Genomic DNA, 10,414 nt, shown 5'->3' with positions numbered 1-10,414 from the left:
CACACACCTACTGCAGGTTGTCAACTCAACTAAGGAGCAGACAAGACATAGAATGATGTTTATGGGTTAACTCAGGTATACCAAGCAAACTGCTAGAAATAGACACCTGCAGAAACGGCTAGAAATAGACATCAGACTACTGAAATTAGTTGGAAATTCCAGTCAGGCGACGTCATCAGCCAATGTCAAAACCTGCGCCGTGGTTCCCATAGCAACAAAAACGCCCCCCACCCCCTGACAACGCTGCAATGGCCTCCCTGACAGACGCAGAAATGGCGGAGATTGCCAAACTTCAGGTAAAATTAAAGACACAAAAACGGCATTCATAAATGCAACTCCAGGTTTAGATAATACGACGATAAACTATACGTGATTTGTGCGGATTACTGGAGCGTCAATAAAACACGATTTGCCTACGATATCCAAAATGCAGGCTATTCATGATGTACTGTTAGTCAATTGCATGATGTAACGTTAACGAGTTAACTTCGTTACAACTTGACATTTAGGGTAGACTAGTCGGCATGCAAGCAGTAAGCGACGATTGGTAGCCTGTCGATATTCACTGATCTAGGCTACATGACGAGATCATCGAGGGTAGGGGAGAGGATTGACAGGTGTGAAGGGAGGCCGAGAAATTATGGATTTCATTCTAGAGATATTTGCGATGTACACACACACACACACACACACACACGCTCGGTAGCCTCCTGTTTAAAGCAACAAGTTCTCTAGCAGCCGAATCGCACATATTTGATGAGACTGGTGGGATGGCTCTGAAAACAACACACACACACATCGTTGCTAATCCAGTGCATTACAATTTCTGCCACACAGTATCAGCATAACATCTGCTGTCTATCTCTTTAACTATCTTACCTTCAGTAGAGATACAAGCGCCCTGCCCACACAACAATGCATGATGGATAGTGCGCGCACAGCAAGGGCTCGTGTTTCTGTGCGCGGTGTGTGCCTTTATCCATGCGATCATATTATTATTATTGTTGTAAATAATAACAACAACAACAATAATACATACAGATATAGCAGCAGAAGCAATGAACAGGGTTCACAGGATGACAGAAATGATTAAAGAACAGTTAGATAACAAAGCAAGCGCTGTATCATGTTGGCTAGAAACTATCTTCCTCATCAGTGAAAAACATGACCATGTTTATCAATCAATACCTCAAGGATGACGCAAGTGAAGTCATTGCTTAATGTTTTGAGTTCATATACCAATTTCGGGGTCAATTTATGTTATGATTTGTTGAATATTTTCAGAGTTAGTGTAGGCTAATGGTATATTTGCCGTCATCTTTGAATTCTGGGACTTTGTTTTTGTCGAAATCTGCTTGTGTAAATAATTAGAATCTCACTTGGTACTCTACATTAGCGTTCCAAGCGACAGGATTTTCCCAAATAAAATACCCACTTTTCACTACATTTACATCACATAATAAGAAAACAATATGTGATTATACAGATATACTATATTTCACATTGTTCATGGCCCATTGATTTAGTTATTTTAGCTCTGGTATGTGTAACAGTATAATTTTAAACCGTCCCCTCGCCCATACCCGGGCGCGAACCAGGGACCTTCTGCACACATCAACAACAGTCACCCACGAAGCATCGTTACCCATCGCTCCACATACTTTACATATGGCCGACTTTGAAGCGAGTAATCAGGCAAGTCGTCTTGTGGTTTGCGCGTTGGGCCAGTAAACTATTTTCAAGTTGATAGGCCACTGTGGAGTGGATTTACAGTAGTTTAAATGGACATATAACATATGTTTTGGGGGTAATTTTGTCAAAAACTCAGCCATCTTTTGACCAATCCTTTAGCTTTTCTCAAACTATGTTAAGACATGTACCACGGGCATACATTTGGTGTCATTTGGTCCTATGGTTTAATGAGAACAAGATTTTGGAACTATTTTTAGCATATGCGCTAATATGCATCTACTTGTAATAGCGTGGCCATGTTTGAATGTATCAACGTTATTTTCTCAAACTCTTATTGTGAAATATCGAATTTTGTGTGAATCAGACTTTTAGTCCATGAGGAGAACATTTTTTTTAACATGGTTCATCAGGTTACCCTACAGTTTTCAAGTTGATAGGCCATTGTAAAGAGGATTTTCAAAGGGTTTTTATGGACATGTAAAAATCATAATTCCTGATTTATCTCTTAACCAGTTTTTCCTCAAACTAAGTTTAGAGATGTACCATGGGCTTACATCCCGAATTTTTGGTGTTACTTCTTATGGTTCATGAGGAAAAAGGTTTTCCAACATTTCCAAAATGGAGGACATAATAAAGACTCGAAGTTTCAATGGGTGACGGATTATGAGTGTTGAAGTGAGATTGCTTATCACAGCGCCACCTATTGGCCAATCGGTGCCATTATTTTAGACCAAGTTACTCATGGCCTTTAGTTTCTGAGTGCCAAATTAGAAGAAAAAAATCTATGCTTAAGTTAATTCAGAGAATAACAGAAATATAGCCCAGAAATGACATTGTTATTGGCCAGTCAGGGCACAACTGTGGTTTCCTGAGATAATATTATATTATAATGTTTATGAATCATTACAAGCCAAGAAGTGACATTAGACAATTATCAACCAGTCCATAGTATATCTTTAGTGTATGTGAGTTTCCGTAAAATTCAGACTACATACAGATAAAAATGTGTTTCCAGAAAGAACTCTGTTCACTAATCGACTTGTGTGTGTCAGAGAGAGGAGGGAATGCAGCAGCTAAGCAGTCACTTTTCGTGGCCTGAGTTCTCTGGGGACGATGTATGGCAGAGCGCCTATCAACAGTTTGTTTACGAATGTGCCATGTACACCGCCGACCGCGGCCTGGCCTGGAGTGCTGTGAGAGCAGTGGCCGGGATGACTAGAGACCTGTTCCCTCAGCTCGCTGGTCAGTAGTTATCTATTGTCTTTATTATACATATATATTATATATTAATAATTCAAATTGACTGCAGCTCCATTTCTATAATATAAAATAATGTAATAATTTATATTGAGTTTGCGATTTCATTCATCTCCCCCAGATTTGGACCCACCCAGAGTGCTAGCCCTAATTTCAGATTGGCTGACAAAGTGTTTGCCCCGCCTACCTCCTGCCCACCACAAAGCAGTCTTCCACTTCCTGTCTGACACTTGTGTCACTAGGTAACCAATAAATTACTAGGAGTTTATATATAGAGTGTGGGACTCTCTTTATTTTTTATAGCTTATAGTTTATTCGCCGTTAGTCAGAACTCCTACATAAAATAATTTTCTCTGGGTGTGCGTCAGCTCATGTATTTTCTTCGGCTATGATGTAATGGTAAGTATCACAGAGTTCTGTTCATGTCTGACATTTAGTCAACGACTGCTACAAGCTGTGGTGGGCGGGACCAGTCACCGGTCAATCAATCAGAAACACCTCCAGGTTCATGTGCCCCCAACACCGCTCCCCCTGGCACAGGTGATACAGCAAGTGTGTGTGTGGATGTGTCCATGTGTATGTATGCATTTACATTCTCTTTCAGGGTGATGATGAGTGTTCTGTCTCAGGGTGATGATGAGTGTTCTGTCTCTCAGGGTGATGATGAGTGTGTTCTCTCTCTCAGGGTGATGATGAGTGTGTTCTGTCTCACGGTGATGATGAGTGTGTTCTGTCTCTCAGGGTGATGATGAGTGTGTTCTGTCTCTCAGGGTGATGAAGAGTGTGTTTTGTCTCACGGTGATGATGAGTGTTCTGTCTCTCAGGGTGATGATGAGTGTGTTCTGTCTCACGATGATGATGAGTGTGTTCTGTCTCAGGGTGATGATGTGATGAGTGTGTTCTGTCTCTCAGGGTGATGATGAGTGTTCTGTCTCTCAGGGTGATGATGAGTGTGTTCTGTCTCAGGGTGATGATGAGTGTGTTCTGTCTCAGGGTGATGATGAGTGTGTTCTGTCTCAGGGTGATGATGAGTGTTCTGTCTCTCAGGGTGATGATGAGTGTGTTCTGTCTCAGGGTGATGATGAGTGTGTTCTGTCTCAGGGTGATGATGAGTGTTCTGTCTCTCAGGGTGATGATGAGTGTGTTCTGTCTCAGGGTGATGATGAGTGTGTTCTGTCTCTCAGGGTAATGATGAGTGTGTTCTGTCTCAGGGTGATGATGAGTGTTCTGTCTCTCAGGGTGATGATGAGTGTGTTCTGTCTCTCAGGGTGATGATGAGTGTTCTGTCTCTCAGGGTGATGATGTGATGAGTGTGTTCTGTCTCAGGGTGATGATGAGTGTTCTGTCTCTCAGGGTGATGATGAGTGTGTTCTGTCTCAGGGTGATGATGAGTGTGTTCTGTCTCAGGGTGATGATGAGTGTGTTCTGTCTCAGGGTGATGATGAGTGTGTTCTGTCTCAGGGTGATGATGAGTGTGCGTTGGAGCGCCAGCGTGTGTGTGCCCTCCTACAGGTTGCCAAGCAACAGAAGAGGGAGGAACTCTGGAGGCTCAGAGAGGAGGAGGGGCCACAGGGGTCAGAGGTCAGATTGGACACATTAAATGACCGCAGACTCGACAGAGAGGTAGACACATGCTCTAAACACACGCATCCACGTACGCACCGACACACACACCATCACCACCCCAGATTGTGGTCAATTTCTTTTTGTATGCAGTCAATTCAGAAAGTAAACTGAATTTCCATTTCAATTCCAATTTTCCTCAATGTCTCCTATAAGATCAATTTGGAATTAGAAATTGGAGCTTCAGTTTACTTCCTGAATCGACTGAGTTGAAATGGAACTGTGCAACACCACTGTGTACTGTATGAAGTTGTATTGTTTCTCCAGGAGGTGGCAGACCTAGTGCGGTCTACTGTGAGGGCCACAGGAGAGCTGCTGATGGAGAGGCTGCTGAAGGAGAGCAGCCTGGTGCATGACCTACTGGAGCTCAGCCTGCAACACACAGCCCTTACCACCGGGGAGAACTCTATACACCCTGACCACACACACACACACCCTGACCTCACACAATCGAAGGATCCCACCGGGGCCATACACACAGCTAAACCCAAGATGAGGTGAGAGGACCAAGAGGAGGTGAGAGGGGGGGAAGAGGCCATGCTGACACAAAAATCAGTAATAAAGTATACTGAACAAGAATCTAAACACAACATGCAACCATTTCTAAGATTTTGCTGAGTTACAGTTCAAATACGAAAATAAGTCAATTGAAATAAATAAATTAAGAGTATTTATCTTGTCAATATGTCAGTGTATCATGTTTGTTTGTAACAGAGTGTTATATGTGAACATGTGATTGTATTATACATTTATTGTAATGGAAGATTAGTCCAAATAAGGACTCAAAATAAAAATCCAATCAAATTAGGCCCTAATCTATGGATTTCACATGACTGAGCAGGGGTGCAGCCATGGGTGGGCCTAGGAGGGCATGGGCCTAGGAGGGCATGGGCCTAGGAGGGAATGGGCCTAGGAGGGCATAGGCCGAGGAGGGCATGGGCCTAGGAGGGCGTGGGCCTAGGAGGGCGTGGGCCTAGGAGGGCGTGGGCCTAGGAGGGAATGGGCCGAGGAGGGCATGGGCCTAGGAGGGCATGGGCCTAGGAGGGCATGGGTGGGCCTAGGAGGGCATGGGTGGGCCTAGGAGGGCGTGGGCCTAGGAGGGCGTGGGCCTAGGAGGGCGTGGGTCTAGGAGGGCATGGGCCTAGGAGGGCATGGGCCTAGGTGGGCCTAGGAGGGCATGGGCCTAGGAGGGCATGGGTGGGCCTAGGAGGGCATAGGCCTAGGAGGTTATAGGCCTAGGAGGGCATAGGCCCAGCCACTGGGGAGCCAGGCTGAGCCAATCGGAATGAGTTTTCCCCCACTAAACCCCTTAAGACGATTCTGCAGGTGTAGAAGCCAGGTGTGGAGGTCCTGAGCTGGCTTGGTTACACGTTGTGTGTACGTACTGCTAAAATTCTCCCATACAATATTGGAGGCAGCTCAATGAACATTCAATTTCTCTGGCAACAGCTCTGGTGGACATTCCTGCAGTCAGCATGTCAATTGCACTCTCCCTCAAAACTTGAGACATCTGTGGCATTGTGTTGTGTGACAAAACTGCACATTTTAAAGTGGCCTTTTATTGTACCTAGCACAAGGTGCACCTGTGTAAGGATCGTGCTGTTTAATCAGCTTCTTGATATGCCACACCTGTCAGGTGGATGGATTATCTTGGTAAAGGAGAAATGCTCACTAACAGGGATGTAAACACATTTGTGGCGACAGGTTAGCCTAGTGGTTAGAGTGTTGGAAGTTCGAAAGGTTGCAAGTTCAAATCCCCGAGCTGACAAGGTACAAATCTGTCGTTCTGCCCCTGAACAGGCAGTTAACCCACTGTTCCTAGGCTGTCATTGAAAGTAAGAATTTGTTCTTAACTGATTTGCCTGGTTAAATAAAGGTAAAATAAGCTTTTTGTGCGTATGGAACATTTCTGGAATATATGATCAGAATATATGATATATGATCAGTGTATACAGTGGCAAGGAAAAGTATGTGAACCCTTTGTAAATACCTGGATTTCTGCATAAATTGGTCATAAAATGTAATCTAAATCAAATCAAATTTTATTTGTCACATACACATGGTTAGCAGATGTTAATGCGAGTGTAGCGAAATGCTTGTGCTTCTAGTTCCGATAATGCAGTAATAACCAACAAGTAATCTAACTAACAATTCCTAAACTACTGTCTTATACACAGTGTAAGGGGATAAAGAATATGTGCATAAGGATATATGAATGAGTGATGGTACAGAGCAGCATAGGCAAGATACAGTAGATGGTCTCGAGTACAGTATATACATATGAGATGAGTATGGAAACATTAAGTAACATTATATAAGGTAGCATTGTTTAAGTGGCTAGTGATATATTTACATCATTTTCCATCAATTCCCATTATTAAAGTGGCTGGAGTTGAGTCAGTGTCAGTGTGTTGGCAGCAGCCAATCAATGTTAGTGGTTGCTGTTTAACAGTCTGATGGCCTTGAGATAGAAGCTGTTTTTCAGTCTCTCGGTCCCAGCTTTGATGCACCTGTACTGACCTCGCCTTCTGGATGATAGCGGGGTGAACAGGCAGTGGCTCGGGTGGTTGATGTCCTTGATGATCTTTATGGCCTTCCTGTAACATCGGGTGGTGTAGGTGTCCTGGAGGGCAGGTAGTTTGCCCCCGGTGATGCGTTGTGCAGACCTCACTACCCTCTGGAGAGCCTTACGGTTGAGGGCGGAGCAGTTGCCGTACCAGGCGGTGATACAGCCCGCCAGGATGCTCTCGATTGTGCATCTGTAGAAGTTTGTGAGTGCTTTTGGTGACAAGCCGAATTTCTTCAGCCTCCTGAGGTTGAAGAGGCGCTGCTGCGCCTTCTTCACGATGCTGTCTGTGTGAGTGGACCAATTCAGTTTGTCTGTGATGTGTATGCCGAGGAACTTAAAACTTGCTACTCTCTCCACTACTGTTCGGATTGATGTGGATAGGGGGGTGTTCCCTCTGCTGTTTCCTGAAGTCCACAATCATCTCCTTAGTTTTGTTGACGTTGAGTGTGAGGTTATTTTCCTGACACCACACTCCGAGGGCCCTCACCTCCTCCCTGTAGGCCGTCTCGTCGTTGTTGGTAATCAAGCCTACCACTGTTGTGTCGTCTGATCTTCATCTAGGTCACAACAGTAGACAAACACAGTCTGCTTAAACTAATAACACACAAACATTTATACGTTTCCAACAATTATACATTTTCATGTCTTAGTTGAACACACCGTGTAAACGTTCACAGTGCAGGGTGGAAAAGTATGTGAACCCTTGGATTTAATAACCGGTTGACCCTCCTTTGGCAGCAGTAACCTCAACCAAACGTTTTCTGTAGTTGTGGATCAGACCTGCACAACGGTCAAGAGGAATTTTGGACAATTCCTGTTTACAAAACTGTTTCAGTTCAGCAATATTCTTGGGATGTCTGGTGTGAACTGCTGTCTTGAGGTCATGCCACAGCATCTCAATCAGGTTGAGGTCAGGACTCTGACTGGGCCACTCTGGATAGCATATTTTCTTCAGTTGAAGCCATTCTGTTGTTGATTTACTTCCGTGTTTTGGGTCGTTGTCCTGTTGCATCACCCAACGTCTGTTGAGCTTCAATTGGCGGACAGATAGCCTAACATTCTCCTGCAAAATGTCTTGATAAACTTGGGAATTCATTTTTCCATCAGTGATAGAAAGCTGTCCAGGCCCTGAGGCAGCAAAGCAGCCCCAAACCATGATGCCGCCTCCACCAGACTTTACAGTTGGGATGAGGTGTTAATGTTGGTGCGCTGTGCCTTTTTTTCTCCACACATAGTGTTGTGTGTTCCTTCCAAACAACTCAGCTTTAGTGTCATCTGTCCACAGAATATTTTGCCAGTAGCTCTGTGGAACATCCAGGTGCACTTTTGCAAACTTCAGACGTGCAGCAATGAGGTTTTTTAACAGCAGTGGCTTCTTCCTGTGGTGTCCTCCCATGAGCACCATTCTTGTTTAGTGTTTTATGTATCGTAGACTCGTCAACAGAGATGTTAGCATGTTCCAGAGATTTCTGTAAGTCTTCAGCTGACACTCTAGGATTCTTCTTAACCTCATTGAGCATTCTGCACTGTGCTCTTGCAGTCATCTTTGCAGGACGGCCACTCCTAGGGAGAGTAGCAACAGGGCTGAACTTTCACCATTTCTCGACAATTTGTCTTACCGTGGACTGATGAACATCAAGGCTTTTAGAGATACTTTTGTAAACCTTTCCAGCTTTATGCAGGTCAACGATTATTAATCTTAGGTCTTCTGAGCTCTCTTTTGTTCGAGGAATGGTTCACATCAGGCAATGCTTCTTGTGATGAGCAAACTCAAATGTGAGTGTTTTTTATAGGGCAAGGCAGCTCTAACCAACGTCTCCAATCTCGTCTCATTGATTGGACACCAGGGTAGCTGATTCCTGAGTCCAATTAGCTTTTGGAGAAGTCATTAGCCTAGTGGTTAACATACTTTTTCCAACCTACACTGTGAATGTTTAAATGACGTATTCAATATAGACAAGAAAAATACAATAATTTGTGTTTTATTGGTTTAAGCACACTATGTTTTGTCTATTGTTGTGACTTAGATGAAGATCAGATCAAATTTGATGACTAATTTATCCAGAAATCCAGGTAATTCCACGGTTTTCTTCGACTGAAGGAGAGGAGAACCAAAATGCAGCGTGGTTCGTGTTCAACATCTTTAATATAAACGACAAACGAAAACACTACAAAATACAAAACAATAAATGTGAAAACCGAAACAGTCCTGTTTGGTGACACAATCACCCACAAAGTACCCACAGAATATGGCTGCCTAAATATGGTTCCCAAACAGAGACAACGATAGACAGCTGCCTCTAATTGAGAACCAATCTAGGCAATCATAGACATACAATATACCTAGAAAGGACACAGCCCCATAAACATACAAAACCCCTAGACAATAAAAAACACATACATCACCCATTTCACACCCTGACCTAACCAAAATAACAAGGAAAACAAAGAATACTAAGGTCAGGGTGTGAAAAACACATGTTTCTTGTCACTGTAAATGAACAATACTTGTCAATCCTGATAATTTTTTGTTTTTCTTTGAAACAGTTTCCAGATATTTTCATAAACTAAATTAAACAGTGGTGTTATTTGATTTATTTGGACAAAAACAACATATTGTTTTACTAGATTTAAGTATTTAAAAACTAAAAATTCACACAAGGTTTTTGGGGTGGAAATGAGAGAGTTTAAAAGTAGAACAGACATTTGTCGAATAACACATTCTTGGTTAAAGTTGGCTCTGACAATCAATGAGTGGGTTATTGCGATAAGAATCATATTTTGACTAGATTTAAACCACGAAGTGACTCAAACCTTCAATCTTCTGATATGGAAACAGAAACCTTATCCATTACGTCAAGCGGTCTGTTTGGACATGACTATATCGTACTGTTTCTTGGCAACAATGGACATGTTTTTATAAGCAATTTGGGAACCTTTACCTACTTGCGGTAAAGTTAGTCCAATTAAACCACAAAATAACTGGAAGCCTCAATCTTCTGATTGAAAGTCATACGCCTTACCCATGAGGCCACATGGTCTGTTGTGTCAGGCAGATCAACTGAAAGTGTACTCAACTTTGTTCCAAGCGCAGAACAAATCCGATTGGTTTCAAAAAAGTCAATGGGTGGAGTTTAACAGATACACAATTTATTTTTATTATTATTTTTTTTTATACTTACGTTTTTATTGAGGAAAGTCAAATAAAAGAACAACAACATAAAAAGATCTGGCAGTTACAGTGCACTTCATACCTTCATCATCATATCATCA

General features: G+C 42.9%; 1 protein-coding gene across 2 annotated transcripts; it reads left to right on the top strand.

Moving 5' to 3' along the window:
* Positions 1-232: 232 nt before the first annotated feature.
* c21h8orf74 (chromosome 21 C8orf74 homolog) lies at positions 233-5,463 on the top strand. 2 transcript variants are annotated; one of them, XM_064926979.1, is made up of 6 exons: positions 233-296; positions 2,745-2,934; positions 3,071-3,191; positions 3,387-3,489; positions 4,411-4,572; positions 4,840-5,457. In XM_064926979.1, the coding sequence occupies exons 1-6, from the start codon at positions 249-251 to the stop codon at positions 5,071-5,073; spliced, it is 858 nt and encodes a 285-aa protein (XP_064783051.1). In that variant the 5' UTR covers positions 233-248; the 3' UTR covers positions 5,074-5,457. The 2 variants fall into 2 exon arrangements, with proteins under 2 accessions (XP_064783051.1, XP_064783052.1); XM_064926980.1 differs by lacking the exon at positions 4,411-4,572 and having other exon boundaries at positions 3,387-3,525; positions 4,840-5,463.
* The last annotated feature ends 4,951 nt before the right edge of the window (positions 5,464-10,414 follow it).

This window comes from Oncorhynchus masou, chromosome 21, assembly GCF_036934945.1.
Source record: "Oncorhynchus masou masou isolate Uvic2021 chromosome 21, UVic_Omas_1.1, whole genome shotgun sequence".
NCBI classification, from domain to species: Eukaryota; Metazoa; Chordata; class Actinopteri; order Salmoniformes; family Salmonidae; genus Oncorhynchus; species Oncorhynchus masou.
This window is presented reverse-complemented; position numbering and strand designations above follow the sequence as displayed.

Coding starts and splice junctions, on each gene's coding strand:
- c21h8orf74 (XM_064926979.1), top strand. CDS start 249: ATGGCCTCCCTGACAGACGCAGAAATGGCGGAGATTGCCAAACTTCAG. Junction 297..2,744: donor CGGAGATTGCCAAACTTCAG/GTAAAATTAAAG, acceptor TGTGTGTGTCAG/AGAGAGGAGGGAATGCAGCA. Junction 2,935..3,070: donor CCTGTTCCCTCAGCTCGCTG/GTCAGTAGTTAT, acceptor CATCTCCCCCAG/ATTTGGACCCACCCAGAGTG.